Raw genomic sequence first — 26,334 nt, forward strand, 5'->3', positions numbered from 1 at the left:
CAGGTGCATAAATTTTGGCAATTTCTGACCGAATGGCTTGACTGCTGCTGAAAAGCTTTTTTCTTTCAGCCAAGTACTTTCAAAACGAAAAAATTTGCATGCGAAAGCTCCAAAATGTCGATGTGCGCTACTTGTTTGCTGTTCTGCGGATGCGACCGCTCATACCAGAATGGCGGTTGTTCTCAACTTAGCTGCTAGATGGGGCCAGCTGAACAAAATGGCAGCCACCCATGGTAAAAAATGTCTACAGTCGTGCCTCGTTAATATGGACACTTTGGTTTCTGACCAAAACTGTTCATAAAGCGAGTAATAATAACGAGTCATGAATAAAAACGAAAAAGATTTTATTGAGAAAAAAAATTGTAATTAATGACTGCTTTTGTACATAACAGTGTGCACTGGACTCAAAATTTGACAAAAAATTTGATAGCCGCTAAGTAGCTGCTTGAGATTCTCCTGAGACGAGGAAACAGCCGAGCTGTCAATGCTACCCTCTTCTTCAAGAATTCGTTGAGTCGAAATGCCATGTCTGTCCTTAAACCTTGTCAGCCATCCCTTTGAGTAGCTGAAGTCAGTCACGCCTAGACAGAGCGTAGAATATTTTTTCTCAGTAAGCATCACACTGTTTTACTGAACAAAACATTCCGTAAGTCATCGCAGCAAAACCTATCAAGACAGAGGAGAAGGAACAGTACCGTACCCATAATGTTGCCGAGGCAGCGAGCCTTCTCTTGAAGGCTTCCTTCGCTCATGACAGCACCATTTGCGCGCACATTCCCGAACCACATTAATAAAGCTGACTCCATTTCTTCGAACTGTGCTGAGCGCTGTTGGACTGTGGCTGATGCTACGATGCCGACGTTGAGCCATTTATCGGAGTCCTGTAGCATAGGTCGGCGCACTCACTCATGAGTGCACTCGTATCACCTCACTCACACTCACGCCGTGATAGTGAGGGAGTGGACGCGTATGAGAGTGGTTGTGAGTGTGAGCGTGAGTGAGTGGCCATGAATATGAGCTGCCATGAGTGTGAGTGCGAGTGAGTGGCCGCAAATGGGAGCGGCCATGAGTGTGAGCGAGTGGCCACAAATTGGAGCGGCGATGAGTGTGAGTGGGAGTGATCGGACGCGAGAGGGAATGGACGTGAGTGTGAGTGCGAGTGAGTGGATGCGGGCGGTAGTGGACGTGAGTGTGAGTGTGAGTGGTTGCGAGCGGGAGTGGACTTGAGTGTGAGTTAGTGAGTGGATGAGAGCAGGACATGGACGTGAGTGCCAATGAGTGGATGCCAGTGAGAGTGGACGTGAGTGCGAGTGAGTGGTTGCAAGTGTGAATAGATGTGAGTGCGAGCGAGTGGACATCAGTGGATGAGTGTCAGAATAGAAATAACACAAGAAACATTATGCAATATCAATGTGATTGGGTTGGAATGCTTCTCTTCCCAGATATCCAGGTATGGAAAATCATTAGCCCGGATTCCTTTATTTTTCCTGTGCAAGAAATGATTTCCTTCAAATTTTCAGGCATTTTTATTAATTACCGCACAGGTAGTAAATTCATAATACTGCGTAGCCACAAGGATCAGCAAATTTTGATTACCGAACAGCCAAACTGATCGGGATGAAAGGAAAGCCTCAGTCCATTAACCAACAGTTCAATGAGAAGACTTGTCTTTGTCAGCCCGAGTACGTTAGCTGATGCTATGTGCGCTCCTCACTTCAGGGGCAGGGACCAGCGTTAAAATGGAGAACACTTAGACTTTAAAGAAATATCATCCGAATGCAGAGGCTGTGACTGCTGATCCAGGAAGCAGGGTTACTGGCCGTGATAACCTGAAAAGAGTCTTATAGAAACAATACAGAAGCAAAGCAATCACCAAGATAAAAAGTAAATGGCACCAAGAAAAGCAAAAAAAAAAAAGTGCGCAGACAAAAATTAAGACATCCATTTGCACTAGCACTGTCGACAATCCAGACATGGTCAGGGAATATGTGATAGTTTTAATGGGTAGTGTTTGCCGTGGGTTTCAAGCATGCGCTTGCTGAGGATGAATTGTAGCCATTTAAAGAAGCTAGATATTTTAGAAGTGCAAGCGCAGCGCGTGCTATGAAAAGCAAGCTAGTGCACAGTCGAATTAGCATTCTTTTTACTGCAAAAGTTTTAGTGTAAAAAGAGCATGTTCAGAAATCCACTTTTCGGCTGTTTTCTTCAAACATGGATGAGTTTCGTCTTTTGGAACGTAAAATAAACACCACAATGTACAAAAACGCAAATGTGACGATGTTCCCGTGTCATGTTTTGACCTTCAAACTACCCATAACTATAGGAGGTCATAACGAAGCCAAAGAAGGCAGGCCACTGGTCATATTGATGGCCTGACTGTTTTGTTAGGATCAGGGTGGGGCAAAAGTGTGCGACCGCACTGCCACCCCTTCGCGCTACAGAATAGATTATTGCTATCCAACATTGCCCGCATGTTGTACTGTCATGATTGTAGCAAAATTAGATACCTGTGCTGATCTCCGAACCAGTATAGTGTGACCTGTTTATTCGCTGTGCAACCTTATGCCACTGAACACTTTCGAAGCTAACACGGCGACTCAGCAGCGCTTAGCCACTTGCAAATTTTAAATCTTGCGGGCCGGCCTAGTCATTAAGAAGGAACACACGAAAGTTACTAAAAAGTATAATTATTGCTAAGTAGTCAGTGAAATGGCCCCAAAAATAAAACTTCCTGGCTTGGTCAAGGCGACTGCTTACAACCCTGCACTTGTTGAAGCATGAAAGAATGCAGTGTCAGATATGTATCACAGCGCCATAGAGGTGAGCTTATATGTAACGTTGTACCTATAAAATCAAACGAAATGTGATGAACCTGCTTACCTAAAGGTGATGTCAAATAATTACGCTTGACTTCTTGCATCACTTATCTTGGCCTCAACGCCGGAATTCGAAGAATTTGCTTCTGATGCGTCGTGTTGCCGACGAAGTCGTATTCAACTTTCAGGCCAGCCACCAGCAGGACTTCGATGTCGCGGGTCTGGAATGGCCTTGCCACCTGGACTGTGTGCGGCTGCGGCAGGATCTTCCTTGAAGGTGGCCAAGTTGAGTTTCCCCTTCATATGTGGCGACGTGAGGAAACACTTGATGATGATGAAATCGGGGTGTCTTGATGGGTTGATGGTTCGGACTCGCAAACATTCACATTACTCAGCGGCAGGAAAAGAAGGTTAACTATTTATTTACACATATAAAACAAGAAGAAACAAGCAAGGAGAAAATTATTTACATGACTGACCCGTTGATCAGACGAAATCAGCCCTGGTTTAACCCAGAGCGCTTACTTTTTAGCCCTCTGTCTCCACCCTTGGCGGGGACGGCAACCAATAAGCAATAAGGCAACACTTCTCACCAATCGACGATTAGGGAAAGGAAAATAAAGTTTCCGTCAGCTAATCAAAGACTGGAGAAAGGATATTAATCAAAAACTTGGGAAAGGAGAGGTCCCAAGCAAACATACGAACAGCATTGACGTCACTGCATTCCGAACCTCTGCTTTCCGCTACGTTTTATTTTCCACACACGTGCTTAAGGGGCCAACGTATGCCGCAGGAACAATCGCTGAAGGTTCTTTATAAAAAACTAAAGAAAAGAAGAAAGCCGTCGCTGACGGGTTAAATGCTCAGTGCCAACTCCAGCTTAACCAAGCGTTTCTTCTGAGCACCTGCAGAGCACCTGCAGCTCAAACGACCCATTGGCGCCTCATCGCTTACTAGTCAGCCACTGTACACCTGCTTCCGCACAATAGCCTATATGCACATGAGCACAGGGAATGACGTGCACGTTGCGAAATGAGAATGCATAAAGAATGCCACAGAAGTAACATTCAACACTGTGAACACTGCACAAAGCTGCATGCTAGAAAGATCTCTATGTTAGGAAGGCAAGGATGAATGAATGGATAAAGCTGAACCCTTTGAATTGGGCGGCGGCATCATAGGCCGCCTAGCCGTGAATAGTAATATAATTTGTAGCTATTCTTGCTTTGATTTCAGCCACCAATCAGCTAACCTTCCATTGGTTATTTCTACCCTTTTAAAGTCTATTTTTCCTCCATTATCCTTAAACCCCAATGCTTTGGCTAAATCTGCCCCATTGCCTTGAACTATAGGGCAGAGCTATTTACAGGAAATTATTAAGTGCTCACCCGTTTCCTCATCCTCCCTACACACACCGCACATCGTGTCTATCTTTTGGTACTTGACTCGGTACGTCTTAGTCCGCAATACTCCTGTCCTAGCCTCGAACAACAATGAGCTGCCCCTAGAATTATCGAAAATGTTTCCTTGGGCTATTTCCTGCTTGAAAGTTCGGTACATTTCTAACACTGATTTAGTCTCCATCCCTGTTTTCCACAGACCCCTCTCTGTTTCCTTAACCTTTTTCTTAATTGATAATTCCTTGCTTGCCAATTTTCTTGTCCGCCTTCTCCATCTTGTGTCAACATTCCTCATGTAGAGGTAGCTGAAGACTTCCTAGCCCACTGCTTTTCTCCCATTTTTCTCAATCGTTGCTCAAACGCTATCTTGCTGCCAGCTTCCCTGCTCTCAAAAGAAGACCATCCCAGGTCACCCTGCACACCCTGGTTTGGCGTATTCCCATGAGCTCCCAAAACAAGCCTACCCACCCCGCGCTGCTTAATTTCCAACTATGCTCAGACCTCTGATCTCATACACAGGACTGCATTGACTAGGAACCATCACCCCTTTCCAAATCCCTTGCACCACTTCACACCTATTGTAATTCTAAGGTGCCCTGTTTTTCATGACGGCTGCGTTTCTGCTTCCCTTAGCTGCCAAATATTTTTCATGCTCCGTTAGATATTCAGCTCCATTATTTATCCACACTCCAAGATAATTGTACTTATCCACTACTTCCAGCATGTCCTCCTGTATCCTATGTTCGCCGGCCTCATTATCATTAAAAATCATGACTGCCGATTTTTCCTTGCTAAACGGCAGACCTAACTTATCTCCTTCTGTACTGCAGATATCCATCAACTCCTGCAAATCTATCCTGTTGTCAGCCATCAGTACTATATCATCTGCATACATTAGTCCTGGTAATGACTGTCGGATAAATTATTCTTGCTTGAGTAAGGAAAGGTTGAAGCCGAGTCCACTCCCCTCTAGTTTAGCCTCTAATCCTTGCAGGTACAGCATGAACAACAAAGGTGACAGGGGACATCCTTGTCTAAGCCCCTTCTTTACCTCTACAGGCTTCGACACCTTTTTTTCCCATTTTATTAGCACCTGGTTATCCTTATAAATATCTTTTAAAAGATTGGTTACTCCGCTTTCCACACCTAACACATCCAGAATAAACCATAAGTCTTCTTGAAGTACACTGTCATAGGCTCCTTTGATATCTAGAAAAGCTAGCCATAGGGGTCTGTGTTCCTTTTCTGCTACCTCGATACACTGTGTTAATGAGAACAGCTTGTCCTCTAACCTCCTTTGTTTCCGGAAGCCATTCTGCAGCTCTCCCAGCACCCCCTTGCTCTCTACCCATGCCTGCAGTCTGTCCTTTATAATCTGCATCACCACTCTGTAGACCACTGATGTTACTGTTATGGGACGGTAGTTGCTTATGTCAGCTTTGCCCCCTTTTCTCTTATATATCATGCTCATTCTACTTAGTCTCCATTCATCAGGAACTTTGCCATCCATTAACATTTTGCTCACCACCTCTCTTAACGTTTCCTTAGACTTTGGGCCCAACATCTTTAATAACCTAATAGGAATACCATCTGGGCCTGCTGATGTGCTACTTGGTACTCTCTTCTCAGCCCTTTCCCACTCTCTTTGTCCAATTGGAACAATTGCACTAACCGGTCTATCGTCCTCTACTAAGGCACCTACTACATTTCTTTGTTCTTTAAACTTTTCTGACATCGTTAGTCGTATATGCTCTATTGCCTTTTCCCCTTCTAGCCGAATACCTTGTTCTGTAACAATAGACCTCTGCTCTAGGCTAGTCTTATTACTAAGGGAATTCAGGTGTTGCCAGAATTTCTTAGCTGCATTTTTATCCCTTTTGTTTACTTCTGACAGCCACTGGGACCCTTGTCTTCTAATTTTCTCATTGATTAAGTAGGATGCCTCCCTTCTACATTTTATGTATTTATCCCATTTTCTCTCAACGTCTGCTTCTGGGTCTCCCCTATGCTTAGAATATCTGTGTTCCCTGCAGGCTTCCTGACGTTTCTCTATGGCCTTCTTCACCTCCCCATCCCACCAGCTGTTTGGTTTTCGTCTTGTCCTTTTTTTTTCCTGACTCGCACCTTAGCCAACTCTAGCCCAAACAGTCCCATTAACTTTGTGTATGTCCACTCTGCTTTCTTATCCTTAGAGATTACTGCTTCAATTTGGGTGCTTGCTGTTTCTATTTGCTGCTCCGAGTAAAAGATCCCATCTGGCTGGTCATCATGTTTCATTTCTGAATTAGTTTTTATTCCAAAACTCATCTTGATACGTTTATGATCACTGCCTAGACTCCTGGCACCATGTTCATCTATGTTCATGACCCTTAGCCTATCGTACATCCTGTGTGACATTATCGCATAATCTATTGTCGAATGCAGACTCCCTACCTCCCACGTTATGACCCCGTCACACTTCTCAGTACTGTTACAGACAACTAAGTCGTGTCTTTCACACATATCCAGCAGCATGGTACCTGTCGAGTCTGTGTATCCATCCATATCTTCTATATGAGCATTCATGTCCCCTATTATAATTATCTCGCATCCTTTTCCTAGCTCAATAATGTCACCTGCTATACATTCTACCATTTTTTTGTTTTCCTCTTTGGCGGTTGCTCCTGTCCACAGGTATACAAAGCCAAGAAGTGTTTGCTCCCCTGCCAGTTTTCCTTTTAGCCATAAATGTTTCCTGAATTCCTGTTTGACTCTTTGCCAATTTGTACTTTTATGGATGAATGCCCCAATTCTCCCTCCCTTTCTGCTGCCCTCTGTTCTCTTGCAGTATTTCCATGCATAATCAGGGTTACAGGGTGGTTGCTCCATGTCTCCAAGATGCGTCTCCATAAATCCATAAACCATTAACTTCTCTTGCCTTAACTGCTCTTCTATTTCCTCCCATTTTAGCCTGTTCCTGCCACCTTGCATGTTAATATACCCTATGTCTGAATTAATTTGGCTTTTGCGCTTATGCCTGTTGCTTCTCCTATGGCTTCTATGTTTCCCTAGTCTATGTTCGTCTTCTTGGTCGCCTTTGTTTACACTGGTGGCTTCAGGGCCCTGGGTCCTCTTAGAAAAGCAGTTGCCTGGCGGTCTATCCTGCCTCCTACCCTCCTACTGGTGGGAACCAGCGCTCTGCAGCGGTGGGTGATGCCTGCAACAATAGAGCAGCCACGAGCCTCTGTCGCGCGTCCGCAGTTCCATCACTTTGGTAATCTCTGTGACCGGGGACAGGTGCACACTGATTGCTACCTCACGCCAAACACTCATGTGGGAGACTAAATACCACATCCTAAACGAACATCACAGCTATAAAAAAAATCCACCAAGCAGTTATGTGTGGACGAGGGAACCTCTCTGTTAACTTGCCGTTTTCAGTTTCCAGCCACTTAAATTTGTCGAACAGAATATATATTTTTTGCCTATGCTGACGTTCATACAACCGAAAGAGACGCAATTATCAGAGTGAAAGTATGTCATAAACAGAACATTGTTTCTTCCATCACTAGATTATAACTCCTGACGAAAAAACAAATGGGTTCTATGATCACCGGTTGTAACGTAGTCCGTTGCTGGTTGCCTCGCTATAGTTCCTCATGCCTTGATACTACTTAAATTATCATGTATCTGCTGCATATGTTGCTGGACCAGATATTTTTTCCCAGTCATTAAGAAGCCGAGAAAATGTCAGAGAAAGAGCGCTATAGCAGACGACAGACCAGGAAGAGGAGGACACACACACATGCGCTCACTAACAACTTTATTTTGGAAAACCGCCGATCTGCGCCTTATATACATACACAAAGACTTAAAGTGCGCATGAGAATGGTTATCAGAGCTCAAGCATCCAAGGAAGGGCATCTGGTATTGAGCAGAAATTAACGCGTTGACATGGAAAGTGTGGGGTGGGGCAGATGCAAAGAACAGAACTGGGGCGCACATGAAGCCCAGATAAAGCAATAAATGAAGGGAGCCAACAAATAACATGGCTAAAAGCGAAAATGAAAGCATGAGATCAATAACAAAAAACAACAACAGTGCGGGCATAAGCTCAGTCTAAAAGGCAAGGCTGTGAAAGTCAGCGAAGGTAAAGGTGCTAGAATAGGAAAAAGGATGGAAAACATGAACAACACCTAAAAATTCGCTAAATGAAAACAATCAGACAAAACCAAAAAAGCAAGTAAAAGGAAACTGAAAAAAAACAAAAAAAAACAAAAACAAACCCATACGCACACTGAAAAAACAGGACGGGCTAAAGAAACAACCACAGATGCATGAAACCTTATGGCAATAAAACGATGGGGATAAGACAGAATTGCTCGAATAACAATTACGACAGGTGAACGCGGAACTAACCAAATAGGCGAAGACTAAAAGAATGCACAAAACAGATCTAGGCGGAAAGGAATAAAAATTCTTTCTCTGACAACGCAAGTGAAGGAGTGCTAACGCACTCATGTTTTTGCTCGTTGATAGCGGCGGCTTCAATGATTTCGCGGGTAAGTTCATTGTTGCTCTTCGCCAAAATTTCTGTTTCCTTGAACATCGAGGAGAGGCGCCGGCAGGGACTGCAGTCTCGACAGTGGACCACCAAATTGCCAGACTTTTTTCCTTTTGCATTATTTTGATGCTCTAATAGCCTTTTATTTAGGCAACGGCCCGTCTGACCGATATACTTCCTACCGCAGGGTAACGGAATCGAATACACGACGCCTGATGAGCAAGTGAGCTCTGATAACCATTCTCATGCGCACTTTAAGTCTTTGTGTATGTATATAAGGCGCGGATCGGCGGTTTTCCAAAATAGAGTTGTTAGTGAGCGCATGTGTGTGTGTCCTCCTCTTCCTGGTCTGTCGTCTGCTATAGCGCTCTTTCTCTGACAATGAATAACCAACTCGTCCAGCAACATACCCTGTTTGAGAAAATGTTAAATGATACGTGAAGAAAAAATTGAACTTCGCCGAATGCAAGAGATCAAGCAAAAAAACTAGCCTTTAGTTCTGACTTTCATCACGTTCCACATTCTGATAACCGCTCTACAGAGATCGAGTTTTAATACTTTGTGCTCGTCACAGTCTATTAGGTTTTATCGACGCATGGACAAACCAGCCTAACGAATGTATGAATGTACAGTAAGGCATTTCAATCCGGTTGTTTCATATGCGCCATTGGGAGTCGTATATTTGATATCTCTTGGTTTGGTTTGGTTTGTGGGGTTTAATGTCCCAAAGTGACTCAGCCTATGAGAAACGCCGTAGTGGAGGACTCCGCAAATTTCGACCACCTGGGATTCTTTAATGTGCACTGACATCGCACAGCACACGGGCGCCTTGCTTTCCGCCTTCATCGAACAGTGGCCACCGAGGCCGGGATTTGATCCCGCGTCCTTAAAAACAGTAGTCGAGCGCCCTAACCACTGTGCCACCCCGACGGGGCTATATCTCTTTCTCGCCGCAAAGAATACGTCGGAGAGACAGGCCACTCGTATCAGCAAAAGACTGCAGAAGCATATTCACAATGAGAAATAAAATATTTGGTAACTTGGCCATTCACTGTCCTGAAATTATACACTGCAGCTGCCGCCCTCCGACCTTTACAAACACAAGTATAACGGCAAATAGAAAACCAGCTTATTCGCAAAATACTTGATGCAGCCATCACCTGTAATCAATAAGCAATCTGAGTTGTAGCACGCCATCGTAGCCCTTTGGAAAGAAGAAATTTCATCCATCTCTAGATCAATATATTTTTCACCTGACTTAAGCCCAATGTTGTACATGCCACAATCAACGGTCCCTTTGAAATTTTCGATTTCTTTCTTTTATCCCTCATCCTATCAGTGTTGGGCCTTGTTAATTATTGCCTCAGATATATATGACTCCTTTTTAATTTTACATTTAGTGCCCCATCACTTTTGCAATGCAATCGTCATGGCCACTTTGGTTGACATTTTTTTACTCGGCTTTGGCCGAGTATTCTGATTAAGTTGGTGTGTTGTTGTCTTTGCCTCTTTTGTTTGTTTTGTTGGGGATTTAGCCTTTGCGATAAGTCATTTCATGAGTGGCTGTTATGGAAAATTTCTGCAGGTATCTTTGATCATAGGTCATAAAAATGTGTGTGTGTGCGCCACTTCCTTTTGCAGCAATGTCAGGTATGCATTGACTTGCTCAGAAATAAAATGAATGGTTTGGATACCATAGTGAATATATTTGTTCAGCTCAAAAATCATTCGTCTGGCCGAGTGCAGCATGCCATGTTCAAAGGAGTTAAACCAACTCATGTTCTTTTGGGAGTCCAGACTTCCTAGGGGTCTGTTTTGGTCTCGGTATTTGTTTTTTTTTTTTAATGTATATAAATGATGTGGAAGTCTTTGAGTACAAATTTAGTTTATATGGGACGACTGTGTCATTTATCATGCTGTGCAAAATGATCACTATACATGTTAACAGTGTACTCAGCAACTTATGTTTTGTTAAGTGGGCCATGCCGATGAATAGTAAATGTCAACATGTGTTAATCACCCGTGTACGTCTGCCGAGGGGGACGTCTTGGAAGGGTTTAGCACCATAAATATCTTGGGGTCGAGTTTTTAGTAAACATGACAAGGAGTCGATAATTCAACATCTGATGAGTATCCTCAAATGCTTAGCCTCATTCGACGTCACTTGCATAGTCCCCCCCCCCCCCTTTCCTAAAAAAAAAAAAAAGCAGCAAAAGAACAGCTTTTGATTACAAATCTGAACGCTATACGCTATTCGTTTGTATCCCAGAGAAAAACTTGGAACACATCCAAACTTGTGTTACCAGGTTTATTTCTAATCATTATACTCCCGCAGCAATGTTTCAATAATTAAAGCATACCTTGGCTGGAAAGAAGCAGCTACGCCGCCAACTAGCCGCGAAAGTAGGGAAATTTCCAAATTTATTCTGCTTTTTGTAAAAACAAACAAGAATTCGTACATTTTTACCTTCCTACTTCATTTATAAACAATATGCGATCATGGGTTGAAAGTTCTCGGAAAGGGCTGCCGAGTCTAGCAGCACGTGGTTGATGTAATCACATTTCACTTGTGAATACAGCCGATGGATGGCAGCGATATATCTGGTAAATATTTTGCCTTCCCTGTAGTAGTAATACAGTATAGTAGTAAGTGGTTTCATTCACATAAACAAAAACGGAAGTAAAACTATGTTTGCCAGCACCTATATCTGCTATCTAATCATCAGAAGCACCTGAACTGGAGCAGCGGAAATAAAGGGATAGTAAGGAAGAGGTATAAGAAAAGAGTTGAGCGACAGGAAGAAAGGACAGGGACTTTTGCCTTTCCTCCTTTACAAAATCCACATTTTGGTCTGATTATGGTATGGTATGTATAACTTTAATGAAATACCGGCAAACGATGGTTCTATATTTGTTAATTAACACATCAATAAAAGCCAACGTCAGTTTATGTACCTTAAAAGCAGGACGTTATAAATGCAGGAAACAACAATTAGGCATGGCGAGAATTGAAAAAAAAAAATGACAACATCCGACTAATACACTGCAACGACCAGGGCATACCGGAAAGCCGGAGCTCGGCCTGTTCCACATCTTTTGAGATCTTTCGGCTGTCGGGCATGAGCCGAGATCGACAGCCATTTTTATAGGACCTTTCAAGCAGTTGTATTAGTCAATCCTTGATCTGTGCTGTACTGGTTGCAATAATGATTAATTACTTGTATACTTTGTTCCTATCATGTTATACAATTCGATTTATTGCTGCTCTAGACTGCTATCCATAGTGATTTCATTAACTAACAAAATAAATGGTCTCTTCTACGAGAAGTAAAAAGGCTGCAGGCCAAATATCGGGACATTTGTTACGATGTTGCAGTGGTTGAAAGGCAAACAAAATAATGTACAAAGCTCCCTGTGCCCTTTCTTGCTGTCGCTCCCCTCTGCACTTCCTATCGCTATCCTCTCCCTATCCCTTTGCTTTCCCGTTGGTCGCAGCGCACGTGCTTCAGATTTTAGGCAGGAGTTGCCACGGCCGGCAGCATTCTTTTCCTTCCTTTCGTTTGATTATTCAATAAATAACCACTACCACCATCAGTCGTCAAACCGAAAGACTTGCGACGTTTAGTGAAAGCCGCGTTCAATGTAACCGCTGTTAGGGGCGCCTTTGTAGTAAACTCTTATACTTTTGACGACAATATATAATACATCCATAGGACAGAATAAAACAAAGAAAGACAAATTCTGAACGATTAGAGAACGTTATATGAGGGCGATAACTCTGAGAATTCCAGCTCTGGCTCTGTCCCAATGAAGCTAGAAATTTGAGCGCTAGCATTTTATAATTACGATTGTTGTATGTCCTTTAAATTTTTTCTGCATTGTTTTAAGTGTTCCTATTCTCTTTCATTTGTTCGTATAAAAAAGAGGCAATCTTCAGTGCATAATTTTCTTTTTATTTCAGTTTAGAATGTCGCATACCTCTTCTGGTTGACGCGTTGCAGTGCTCTCACGTCCTTGCCATGCGAACGCTCAGTTGAAAAGGACAGCACAGCAACACGAGCGATCTATGAAGCCTTAAATGAAGGCATCAGGCATATGAAGTAATTTTTTGAATGGCGTTATAACAAAGCTTCATAACTTTCTTTCCGCCAGCTGCAGCTCGGGTGCTTAATATGTACCAATGGACATTTTTCAAGTAGCACTACTGCGCATGCACGATGCCTCCTCGGCCGCCACTTTTGCCTGCATTTTAACGAGAATATCTTCGGCGGAAATCCGTCTGGTTGGGTTTTTGAAACAAAAGTTTGAGAAACACTATCACCAACCAAAAATATTTTTTTAAACCCGATGTTTCAGGACCAACTCGGTCCCTTCCTCAGGGGCGACTGAAGTGCAAGGCCCGCAGTAGCAAGCAGTGGCTTTTGCTTCCCTTTTCCCAACACTTCTCAGAGTCCAATGGTGTACGCGGAAGGTAGCGTCCCCGAATTCCTATTTACTGCTGCTGCTGTCAGTCGGATGAACCAAGACTCGACGTGTCGTCTTTTGAAAAGATTGGTTTCCACCGCAAGGACGCTCTCCTCCTCAAAGACGATTTTGTGGTAGGCGCGTTCGCAGTGCTCGGCGAGGAGGTTGCTTTCATGCCACGGAAAACAACGTCCCTCGTTTCATCGATGCAACTAACTGTTGCACAATAATTGTGCACAGTGCTAGCAACTTCCAGGCCTTCGGAATGTAAGCATTGCATTGTAACTGTCTCCCCTAGCTCGCCTCAAGGGAAGAGACATGGCTAGGTTCGTCACCGTCCTGTTGTCAAGAGTTAAAAGTGTAGAGCGGAAGAAGAATCGGAGGGGGGAGTGAGTCACGGTAGGTCCACAGATGACTCGCATCTCTGCCCAGGTTAGGCGAAACAGCCCTGCGCACCCCATCATTGTGTGCACAATTTTACAGCAAGGCAGGAAAATGAGTTTTTGTCCCCGTACAGTATGTGTGTGTGTGTGTGTGTGTGTGTGTGTGTGTGTGTGTGTGTGTGTGTGTGTGTGTGTGTGTGTGTGTGTGTGTGTGTGTGTGTGTGTGTGTGTGTGTGTGTGTGTGTGTGTGTGTGTGTGTGTGTGTGTGTGTGTGTGTGTGTGTGTGAGGGGGGGGGCAGAGAGGGGACGAACAATCACTAAAAGGATGAATAAGCCCGAAGCTAATGTTAACCATATGATCAGTGAGCAGCAGTAGGGCCGCGTCCTTTGCTTCCCCTCTTTTGTTAGCTGGCGGGCGGAAGGGAACTAGCGGGCTAGCATTCCCGGTAACCTGCTTATAGTCGCCTTTATGAGCTGGGTGTGATACAACTAGAGGGCTGTATGTTTCACAGCTCACTTCCTCCAAGGCGGTCTTATGTCCAGGGCGCTCGCCGTGCTAGGCGACGTGTTGCGTTCGGTGTTCTTTGACCGTTATTTATGTGTTGCCGAGTTATCAGATATAGGACTTTAATGCGATACATGTGAGAAGTGCTGTGGCGAAAAACGAGCTTTTACCAAGATGCATGGAGAAATGGGCAAGAACGAAAGAAGCCAGGACGAGAAGTATAGATATGGAGGGATAAAAGGAAGTACATGAAGCAACGAGAGTGCGCGTCGGGGAACCGAAAAGTTGAGCGAGGTGAAAGATACGAATCGACCCGACCCGGTAATCTTCACCTTTCATCCGCTTCAGGAGTGCGGTATTGTCAACAAATGTTCATTAACTGAAAAAAAAAAAGGGGGCTATACTATGCAGAGCTCTAGAACCCAATCCTTTAGAGAACCACAGCTATACTCGATCTTTGTACTTCTTGGCAGCGCTACCAAAGCTGCGATGAATATGTTCAAACGCTGCAGGATAAGATCGCCATGCGGAAAACTCAGATAAATTTAGTGCGCTTGCGCCAAACGAAAATATTGATGTTGATGTTGCAGTGTGATTTTTGATCAGTGCTTTCGCATGCGACGCTTATGCAGTGAGTATGATTCGACCGACACGCAAGGACAGCATGCAGGGTTGCTTGATGTTTGCATAGGGAATCCAGGATTTCTCGCGATTATGTTGACAATACGGAATGCATTGATATTACAATCAGTACGCTTTCAGATTCAGTGAAAGATTCAATTTAACTCGAACAAATAGTTTGACCTCTACCGCGGCAACTCCTCTCACGTGACCGCACATCGAGACGGTGTTCGTCAGTGTTCGGACGCAGAGCAAGCACAGTGACGCTGCTCAAACAGTTTGAGGCTAGACATACACTATGTTCTGTCACAGGCTGATGATGATCGCAATGTCAGCGGATGAATCCGCTCTACATAAAACGGGCGTTTAGCATACGCGATTTTTGTTTGTGTTTATCGTTTCCAAAATCACGGCTCACTTTGACGCCGGACCCATCGCTTAGAACAGATCTCGTAGCTCTAATTTTAGTTTATTTTTTATACGGAGTGATGATTTTGCCGCAGAAATGGGACCTAACAAGTGTTTTTGTTTTTATAAAAACGACTACTGTTCTAACAACAAGATTGCGCCAGTAGGCTGAATTAACGGCTGAGCCAAAAGCGCAGAAGTAACAAATAGCGTAAAGTCCTGCGTAAACCTATCTGCTCTATTCTAATACTTTCTTGCATCAGTCGGCGCACTCCCTCATGAGTGCGCTCATATCGCCTCACTCACACTCACGCAGTGGTCGTGTGAGTGGCCATGAGTGTGAGTGAGTGGCCGGAAATGGGAGCGGTCATGAGTGTGAGTGTGAGTGAGTGGTCATGAATGGGAGTGGCCATGAGTGTGAGTGAGTGGCCGTGAACAGGACCATGGCATGAGTGTGAGTCAGTGGCCGGGAACAGGACCGGGCATGAGTGTGAGTGAGTGGCCGTGAATGGGAGTAGCCATGAGTGTGAGTGCGAGTGAGTGGATGCGAGTGTGGACGGGCTTGAGTGTGAATGTGAGTGAGTCGCCGTGAGTGCGAGTGGCCATGAATGAGAGAGGGCATGAGTGTGAGCGTGAGTGAGTGGATGGGTACGAGTGACCGCGAGTGTGAGTGAGTGGCCACGAACAGGAGTGGCCATGAGTGTGAGTGTGCGTGAGTGGCGGTGAATGGCAGCGGGCATGAGTGTGAGTGCGAGCGAGTGGGGTTGAGAGTCACTGGTGGTGAGTGTGAGTGAGCCCCTCTTCATGGTGCCGACCTAGTATTGATGCTACCGTCGACCTGGCGAGGCTGAGGCCTAGTTTAACTTGGGCCCAGTCCCTCATGGCTTGGATTGACTGAGATGGCTTTTGCCGCCTGTATTCACAGATTTCCCGCTTCACGCCTACATTCAGCTCCGTTCTTTTGCGTTTAACACCCGCCATGCCAAAAGTTAAAGTTGAGGGTTACAGGCTCCTGATTCTTTGCACTCTTTTTGCCTAGTTAACCTCCCTGCCTTTCCATTCTTCTGATTCTTTTTTGCCTTGTACTGTTTCAGTAAGGAAACAAGGGAGTCAAGTTGGCAGGCTGCTATGCATAGGGCTATCGAACAGCCCCTTCGTGACGCCGTTTGTACGTGTTCCTATGAAACAAACACAGCAAGCTGAAGTACAGCTTAGAACGACGGCTAGCTGACTACGGAGAGCTCAGACCTTGTCAAGGCCGCATCGTTAACTCAAAGCGAAGTTGACATGCGGATCACCTGGGGTGCAAAATGTGGAAGTTCGGCAGCGCAGCAGTGACGAAAACCAGGAGCATGAGAGGGAAGCTCGTCCAGGACTGGTCGCCCAGTCCCGGTTGCGTGCTTGTCGCCTTTGCTTTTGTTGCTGTACTTCGTGAGTGTGTCTTACCTCTGACCGAAAAGCGTTAACGGCTTCATGGAACACACATTGTGCTTTGGGAAAGAAAAACTTCAGTTCCCGCCGCCACTTTAAGCACTTCTCTTTCTTCCTGTCATTTTTTTCTTACACTTTTAGCGGCCTCTCTATTCACGTTCAGCAGAATTTATTGCAGCCACATGTTGCTATTTTCCCGACTGCGGCCTCTCGTGGCGCTTCCGCTGCATTCGTAAATCTCCTGGTTCTCTCCTTATGGGATCTTTCTTACTTAGCTGACCCTCGGTTTGCTGTGTACATTCCTCTCTGCTCTTGTGCTCTTCTACTAATATGGGAAACAAACGCCTGATTTGTTTCTTTTCAACCCCACAGGACTCGTGCAGGCATCCGGCCGTATCGGCTGTCGCGTAGGTTCGCAGGCTGTGTGCCCTTCTTTACGGGGGGACATGGCTCTTAAAGCTATTTTTTTTAATTTTTGACCCAACCTAATAAAACTTGGTATTATGATTCAGTTTCTTGCATTGATTGCAAATATGTAACTTTTTCCAACTGGTCAATTAGTTCAAAATGAAAAATAACCACACTACAAAAATTTAGATGGACACTGCTAGGTACTAGAAAGCATAAGGAATACAATGTTAGGAGCACTTTTTTTATATAAGAAATCTTAGCGATGTTATAGCAGTTCAAAGTTCACTGTTCCAAATGTAGGTGCCCTACTGTCTGATGTAGAGCAAAACTGAAAAACTTTTGAAACATAAATTGCAAAATCTGTTCCTAACATTGTGTGCTTTGCACTTTTAGCTACATGCCGTAACAAAAATTATGGTTCTACCTCCATTAAAGGCAGAGATATCATTTCCGCAAATGAGCAAGAATTCAAGAATGGGTGTTTTGAGAAAACGAGAAAAAGACTTTTTTCTTAATTTATGGACGGATTTGCACCAGATTTGCACTATATGTGCATTTTCTCGTGCAAATTCCAAAAGTGCAAATTGTTTTTACCTAATGCCGGTAGTTTTATATATAATCAGGCAAACTGGTCTTTTGTTGGAGGAAGCAGAGTTAGTAAACATTCGATCTTGAGGAGAAGATTTCGATCCTTAAATGGTCTAGAATCATCAATGGACTGCAATAATGCATAAATGAGCCTTCTAGGATGATTTGGAAGAAAGAAGCCGAGATATCGCTGCTCCAAAATGGTGACTGTGTCCAAATTTCAATTTTGAGAAATCTGCAAAAATATGTTTTTGGCACATTTTTGAATTACTAAGGCTAACACCAAGTCAATAAAATGAGTTAGGACTGGTTTTTGGTGTGAATTCACCATTTCCCGTCGAGATAATTGCCCCTGCAACTCAGTAAATTTATTTCGACAAGGTTTACGATTCCACTCACGCGTGACGCCGTTTCGCCATCGCCGCGCTCTAACTTTTCCAAGTGCTCAATCTGTTTGCGCCCGTGAAAACTGCTTAGCATCACTTTTTCATCTGCATCATCATGATTATAATGCTCATACACGGCATTAAATCGTTCACTCTCCTATTTCTTGTGCCGAGCACCACCGGCTACGCCCTTATTGGCCCTTCGCAGAGCGTCGGCGCTTTGTCACTGATTGTGGATAACACAATGCCGTGTTGCCGCGTCACCGGCGCGCCTCTTATCTCAACCTTTCTTCGCTTTTTAGGCTAGTATGACACTCGAACCTAAATTTTTTGTGTTTTACGCCGGGGTCGTGTCGACGGAACGTTGCTAAACAAGCTAGGCCTAACTACGCGACCTTTTCAAAATGACGCCAGGCCGCAGGCAGTCGATGCCGGCAGCCAACCAAAAGTGGTCATTTGGGTCACATGCCTTCGGAGCCCGATAGCAGCGTGTGTTTCGCGCAATTTTGTCCCCGTTGTTTTCTGCTTTGGGCGTTTGCTCATGAACGCCAATCATGACATGGGAATAGCCTGAATCACGATTTTTCGAACAAGACTAAAATGACGTCGGTGGAGCACGTATGTCTCGATCTGCGGCCGATCAAAACTCTGTGCGATTTGACCTCAGTTTAAGGGGCCAAGCATTCACAACTTTGAAATGCTGAACATGCGAATTAGGTGGTATTTTTCAACCAAAATTTGCATATAGCTGCGGGAACGTCTCAGGATCGCGAAAATGAAGAAATCGAAAATACGATGTTTAGACCGATTTTCGGCCCCAAAGAGCCGTGTCCCCCCTTAACTTGCGTTCAGACTCCTCTGCTTTTTTCAAGCGCTGTCCATATTAACGATACAAAAATACATGGGCCCAAGTGGGCTGTGTGCATTTTTCCCTTGTCCATTGTCCAGACAGTGAGTTTCCATATTAATGAGGCATAAATACATTGAAAAAGTTTCTTCTCCAGAAAAACTTCATGATTCGGGGCGTCCATATTAACGGGGGTCATAATAATGGGGCACGACTGCATAGCATGGCTAGTTGTTAATTCCTTCCGGGCAACTCTGCAGCGGTGAGTTCTCAAGTGCTGGTTGAATCAGGATTTGAAGTACTTGCAGAGCATTTGTGCGTGGTAGGTGCATGACAGGTTTTTCAAAAAAGATACAACCTTGTCCATAATGGCAACAAACTCTGGTTTCAGATAATGCAGTCCACTAGAATCTTGTCCTTGTAGTAGAGTGTACATGAGACTACTTCTGTCGCTAGCTTCAAGAAGGACATAGAGCAAACGTCGCACCCGAAGTCACTGATTAACCTAATGCATCCAGCGACGTCAGCTAAACCAGAATATGTGACAGTGGGCGATTAGGTTACAGGACATGCTATCACTTCCTTCAGTTCCTCGGTCACTGTTTGTGGAAGAGCAGAAATCGCTTCTTCAGCGTCGACGCAAGGTGCCTTGATTTTGCTGCCAGAAGAAAAGCCCGTCTTGACAGTGCGGTCAAGTGCCGCATATTACGGCTCTCGCATCTAGTCAGAGGTATGCAGTTGAAAAGTGCATGATGGGCCTTTCATTTGGTTTAATGTTTCACAGTACAAATTACATTGCCCACACGCCTTACCAGCATAATGACAAGGAGGATAACTAGCTTGGAGCAGATTTCAACTTCATTGACCTCAGTGTATATGCACAGAAGCACATCCTAATCATGGCGTGATATTTGAACATTTTTCTTTGTGATTTGTTATTACGGACGATTTGATTTAAGGACATATTTGCTTGGGAACAAAGTTGTCTTATTAAAAAGCCACGACATTCATTGAATTTTTTTTTCTTCTGCAATGCTGAAAATATTACAGTAATTTAAAATTCAATTTTGGTCAAACATTATTTCGATGTTCGTAATCTTATTCTAACGCTCTAGTAATGCTACAAATAAATTTTAGCGTAATCTTTTCATAAACATAACGTATAAATAACAGGTATGCAGCATTAACATAACATCCTTGAAAATGGTAAAGCAACCCTGAACAGGCATGTAGCCCACTGTGGAGATGGTACACAACACCGCAATACAGCATAACGTGCAACTCCTGCACCCACCTCTGGATAAATAGCTAGGTACTAGCCTTTATATCCAGTACTGAGGAGTGTCCCATGAGTGATAGTGGTGAATGTGTAATAAGCAAAGCAATCAGTCAAAACAATGGGGTAGCATGCTCTCTAAGGCAGGCATCATTTCAGATAGTTACAAAGAACTGTTTAGTTAAAAAACATACCAGAAAAAAGAAAGTGCTGCTTGAAATACATTTGCAATGTTTATTCAGTTATGAAGTAAGTGTAATACTGGAATGCAAACATTTTATTAAAACGTTTATTTGCATAATTAGGATGCTTATAATACAATATAAAACATTTGTTAATTTATAAATTATAACATTGAAAACTTGACATTACAGTGTTTACTTTGGCTGTTTTACCCTGGTGTACTCTGGTTATACTTTATCATACGAGCATTATGCAACTTACATTGCATTTTTGTGAAATAATTTTAATCTTTGGTGGTACCTGGATTGTTTTGCATTTATTGCCAAAATATGGCTTTGCCGTCGCAGAAGAGTTGCTGTCACGCTAGTCTTGAAGCTTCACTATGATCATGGCTCATTCAATATTTTGTTATTCCTGTTCTTGTGCAGGCTTGGGAAAAAGTTGGATTAAAATGAACATTGTACATTTGCTAAGCAACAGTTTATATATATATAGTTAGCTGGGTGACCTAGCTAACTTGGACCAAGGTTTTAAAAAATGCAATGGGCCCTAGCCCAGTGAAACAAATTGAGAGCTGTTCAGAGTCACCTATGCTAACCTCCAGTATTTTTTGTTCACCAAAGTTAATTAGTAAAACTAAATAGCTATTGTTTAATTATTGGCTTAAGAGAAAAAATGTCAATGCAGAAGTTGTAGATCTCGGAAAATGGCTAGCTACGTTGTTTTCATCCAACTAGCGTGTACTATTTTACCAGCTGTGAATGACGTCTGGTGCAATAAAAAAAACTTCCTCATGACTGTGGCATTACTTTAAAGCCTCGAGACGAGTCTGAGTTCAAAACAGTTTACTTTTCTAGGCCGTGCTTTCTATGATGAAGCTGGCTGTATGCACTTGGCGAATGATTTGCACTTAGTCACGTGCACTTGCTTGCTTACATGTACATGCACATGCTTGGTATGCACTTGGTCACATGACAGCATTTTTTGAGGGCCTATAATTAGGGCGGCGGAAGTCGCACTGTGTTGGAAACAACGTAGCTAACCGTTTTACAAGATAAACTTTTGTGTGGAACTTTTTCTTTCAAGGTAGTAATTAAAAATAGCTAATTAGTTTTTACAAATTAACTTTGATGAACTGAATTGGTTTCATTGGGTTGGAGCCCACCGCATTTTTCAAAACCTAGGTCCAAGTTATCTGGGACACCTGGTATAGGGGGTATTCATGTGACGTCAAAAGTGACGTCAGTGCACAGCTGACACCATCTTTGCGTCCTGTTCCGACTAGTGCGATCGGCGGTTCAGCTACTGCCATGCATGCTTGTGCGCTGCTCGAACTCTGTGCGGGCTGTTACACAGCTCGTCGCCCTTATCGGTTAGGTGGCCATTGCCCATTAAGTGCAACAACCGAAGCGACGCAGGGATCGGCAGAACGAAGCTGCATTTCATCATCATCATCATCATCAGCCTGATTATACCCACTGCAGGGCGAAGGCCTCTCCCATATCTCTCCACTTAACCCGGTTCTGTGCTAGCTGCATCCACTTGACCCCTGCGAACTTCTTAATCTCATCCGCCCACCTAACTTTCTGCCGCCCCCTGCTACGCTTTCCTTCCCTTGGAATCCAGTTTGTTACCCTCAGCGCCCATCTGTTATCCTCTCTTCATTTACAAATATCTTATTTATATAACGTGGTTTCAGGAGTATCGGAGTGTCGTCCGACGAGGCGTCAACAGCACGGTCAAACACCACACGATGGCAGCACCTCCTCGACCGCCGTAAACACCGCCGTTGTGGCCCCTCCTCCCGCATACCGTTCGCGAACGACACGGCGAATCGTTAGCACCGATGTCCGAAATAAAGCGTGCTAAAATTTGTTGGCGTCTGGAATACTGAGCCGAATATCAAGTATGAAGCCCTCGTGAGGATCGCTGACCAGCAGCAAATTGCTGGTAAGAGCGATAGCCGTGATACAAGCTAGTTTCTGCTCAAGCCAGCTGCCGCTGGTGCATTTCGGCTGATCCGATCTGCTCGTACTAGCTCTGCGATTAATGCGTCGGCAGAGTTAATCCTATAATTATTTTACTATGGCAGGATAGGAATGACTATAAGGCAGTTTCATAAGTAGACGATTTACGACAGCGTTGATCATGTTCCAAAGCGTCGACCGCCGCGGCTTCGAAGCGAAACAATGTAGGCCTAGCGACGACTAGGGACGGTCACGCACGGCGCCGGCGTTCGCCGCGCTCGCACGTTCCACCCCCGCGGTAATTGTGTAACGTACCTCAGCCTGCTCGCGGCATCCCGTGCTGCAAGCGTTGCAAACTCGTGTACTTTCATAGCTAAGGCCGCGTATTTTTTGACGTTCTGCTCAGCAACAAGCCGTTCAAACGATACTGTAGGCAAGACAAGGCTTCAGTACGCAGTCGCTGCGCTGTCGGCCGTAATCGAAGACGTCGGGCGGCACCATAATCTATACATCGATCTTTAAACGTGATACAGTGGGCAAATGAATAACTTTGTGAAGCAGACCCGCTCGTACGTTTCGCGCACTCGGGCGCCGACGAGTAGCTTCCGTCAACAGACGCCGTCATAACCTCGGTTAACGCCACAAACCGAGGTCGTCAAGCTCAGTTTGCGGTAACCGCGGTTAGTGGTGCAACCATGGTTTGGTCCGCCGTGTAACATAGGATAACCACGGGTTCGCGGTTACACTAACCGTCGCTGCGCGAACTGGCGAACTCCTCAGGCGTGTGCGAGCGAGGACGGGTTGGCACGAGTACGCCAGCGAGCGAGCGCGCAGCAACCGGAAGTTCATCGAAGTGACGTATGTCTGGGCGGAGCTTTGAACTTGCTTGTATTTTTTGTTTTTTGATGGCTCCCTTCGGCGTACGAGTTGAGAGGGAAAATTGGAAGGGTCATTTTTAATCGCCGATATCTCTGGTGTTTTATGAAGCTTATCATAGGAGCTTATCATAGGCCACCCTGTATACGCAGTGCCTGGTGTCATCGACGGTACCGGAACCATGGAAGAATGCAAACATTATCCTCATTCACAAGAAAGGGGACTCTAAGGACCTTAAAAATTACAGACCAATCAGCTTACTGTCTGTTACGTACAAGGTATTTACTAAGGTAATCGCTAATAGAATCAGGACAACCTTAGACTGCAATCAAGCAAAGGATCAAGCAAGGTTTCGGAAACGGTACTGTACTATCGATCATATCCATACCATCAATCAGGTGATAGAAAAATGCTCGGAATATAACCAGCCCTTATACATAGCATTCATTGATTACGAAAAAGCATTTGACTCAGTTGAAACCTCGGCGGTGATGCAGGCATTGCGAAATCAGGGGGTAGACGAGCCGTACGTGAAAGTGCTGGAAGATATATATAGTGGCTGCACAGCAACCATAGTTCTGCATAAGGAAAGTAACAAAATTCCCATAAAGAAAGGTGTTAGGCAAGGCGACACAATCTCCCCAGTACTATTCACAGCTTGCTTAGAGGAGGTATTCAGAGACTTGGAATGGGAGCAGTTAGGGATAAGGGTAGATGGAGAATACCTCAGTAATGTGCGATTTGCTGATGACATTGCCTTGCTAAGCTACTCGGGGGATGAACTGCAAATAATGATTGATGACCTAGACAGAAAAAGTAGAAAGGTAGGCTTGAAAATCAATATGCAGAAGACTAAGGTAATGTTCAACAGCCTCGGGAAGGAACAACAGTTTACATTAGGTAGCGAAATACTGGAAGTAGTAGGCGAATATGTCTACTTAGGACAGGTAGTAACCGCAGATCCGGACCATGAAAATGAAGTAACAAGAAGAATAAGATTGGGATGGAGCGTATTTGGCAAGCACTCGCAGATTATGACTAGCAGCTTACCGGTATCGCTCAAGAGGAAAGTATACAACAGTTGCATCTTGCCGGTACTCACCTATGGGGCTGAAACGTGGAGGCTAACCAAGAGAGTTCTACTTAAGTTGAGGACAACCCAGAGGGCTATGGAACGAAAAATGGTAGGGGTAACATTAAGAGATAGAAAGCGTGCAGAGTGGGTCAGAGAAATAACTCAAGTTAATGACATTCTAGTGGAAATTAAGAAGAAGAAATGGACATGGGCAGGACATGTAGTGCGAAGAGAGGATAACCGATGGTCGCTGAGGGCAACAAACTGGATTCCAAGGGAAGGAAAGCGTAGCAGGGGGAGGCAGAAAGTTAGGTGGGCGGATGAGATTAAGAAGTTCGCAGGGGTCAAGTGGATGCAGCTAGCACAGAACCGGGTTAAGTGGAGAAATATGGGAGAGGCCTTCGCCCTGCAGTGGGTATAATCAGGCTGATGATGATGATGATGATGATGATGATGAGAATGAACACTTGGTAGGCTTTCCTCAGGCATACCCATTCCAGCTGGAAAAGTATGTTTCCAGGTGAATTTCCAGTTGGATTGCTGTTTTCCAGCAGGAAGGACGATCGCGGAGCCAACGATGTGCGTATAGTACCTGGTGCTCAACGCTGCGGTCGTGGTTCGCGCGTTCGTATCATCCATAGTGGCTCGGCATAGTGTTTTATTCTGAACTTAAATTAATAGGAGCTGACCCATTGGAATCACTGTTGGTAGCAGAAGCTAGCTGCCTTTTGTCTATATTTTTTCATGAATTAAAGCAAAAACTCTTAGTGCTATTGCACTCCTTGTAAACAATTCTGGTCATGTGGATATACAGAAGCAATATTTATGCTATGGCTGCGCTCAGTCTGCTCCAAAATGCACCAAAATAAGACTTGCTGCTCCCGTGCCTACTCCAGAAAGCTAGAGTTTATGCTTGAGGCTCACATGCACCAACTGCCAAGAATGCTGTGTGTAGCTGAATGAGTGGTCATGAAAGTACTAATTGGTTAGCTTTTATAGGATTTATTTTCATACGCATTTGAGAATAACATAATTATGAGGAATGGTTCAATCGTTCAGCAGTACAATTTGTGATGGTGTTTATTTGCACTGAATTTATTTTCCTGTTGCAGTACGATGACAGCAGCTGGCCTGTTCTTGTTCTGGGAGCCCTTATGTTCATACCTGGTGCTTACCATGTGCGCATTGCATACTGTGCTTACAAGGAATACCCAGGCTTCACATTTGATGACATTCCAGATTTTGATTAGAAACATGGACAATGGTGAGTGTGTGTGACACATCTGTGTGCACTTTGAACATGTAGTTGTGTTGAGATTGTTGAAATAAGTGGTGGACATTTAAGCATTTTGAAATGACAATAAATGTTGCTGGTATAATTTCTGTTCTGACAAAGATTTCGGTAGTGCAGCAATTAAGGGGCAGGTTTCTTCTCTTTTTTAAATTTAATCTGTCTTCTGTGTAGCTTTGTGAAGGCAGCACACAGTGATGGTGGCAGATGTAGTTGCCCTCTATGTTCAGCTGCCACTTGTGCTTTACGTGAGCACACCTTGCAAGCCCTTGCTTGAATGTTAACCAAGCTTATTGGATTTGAAACCTTGTATTTGAGACTTTTAAATGTCTTTCAGTGCCATGGTTCGGACAGCTTGAAGTGGTGATGTAGTGCAGGCAATGCTTTCATACTGTGTGGCACTCAGTGGTGTTTCATTTATAGCCTAATTGTGCTCTTGTCTCTGTGCCCTCAACTACTACGCTCTCCCAGAACATTTGGGCTGAAAGGTTTTCATCCTGCCGTATGCAGAGCTGATTGAGTCAAGTTGAATACAGTCTTTGCCAAAAGTATATACTGCCCAGATGAGAATGGTGTCCATTTGGCAGACGGGTACACATTTCAACTGGAAAAAACGTTCTGCTAGATGATTTTTGGGCTGCAGGAATTTGGATTTGGAGGCGTGAATTTTGCAGCTGGAACGAAGGACATTCTAGTTGGACAAGGTCATTAATTCAGTTCAAAAGAAAGGTCTAGGAAAGTATGGTTTCCAGTTGAAAATCTTTTTTTTGCCTGGGTGGGGGCACAAGCCATGCCTTGGATTGTTAAACGGGTCGCACTTTGTGGCCCAGAAGCAAACCGTGCTGTCTACACTTTTGGCAAAG

The 26,334-nt window shown here is 44.3% G+C and overlaps 1 protein-coding gene across 12 annotated transcripts in view; it reads left to right on the top strand.

Annotated features, from left to right (window-relative positions):
- Positions 1-26,334, top strand: part of LOC146206976 (transmembrane protein 230) — a 103,265-nt gene that overhangs the window by 36,710 nt on the left and 40,221 nt on the right. Inside the window, exons 4-5 of one of the 12 annotated variants that reach the window (XM_084589952.1) lie at positions 3,005-3,129; positions 25,293-25,431. The exons of 7 other annotated variants lie outside the window; for them this stretch is intronic. In XM_084589952.1, the coding sequence (XP_084446078.1) occupies positions 3,005-3,091 (87 nt within the window). In that variant the 3' untranslated portion in view covers positions 3,092-3,129; positions 25,293-25,431. Of the gene's footprint in view, positions 1-3,004; positions 3,130-25,292; positions 25,445-26,334 lie in introns of those variants that run through there. 4 more of the 12 variants (XM_084589881.1, XM_084589813.1, XM_084589745.1 and 1 more) reach the window with 4 other exon arrangements.

The sequence above is a fragment of the Amblyomma maculatum genome, chromosome 1 (assembly GCF_055883805.1).
Source record: "Amblyomma maculatum isolate TAMU_Amacu chromosome 1, ASM5588380v1, whole genome shotgun sequence".
Classification (NCBI taxonomy): domain Eukaryota; kingdom Metazoa; phylum Arthropoda; class Arachnida; order Ixodida; family Ixodidae; genus Amblyomma; species Amblyomma maculatum.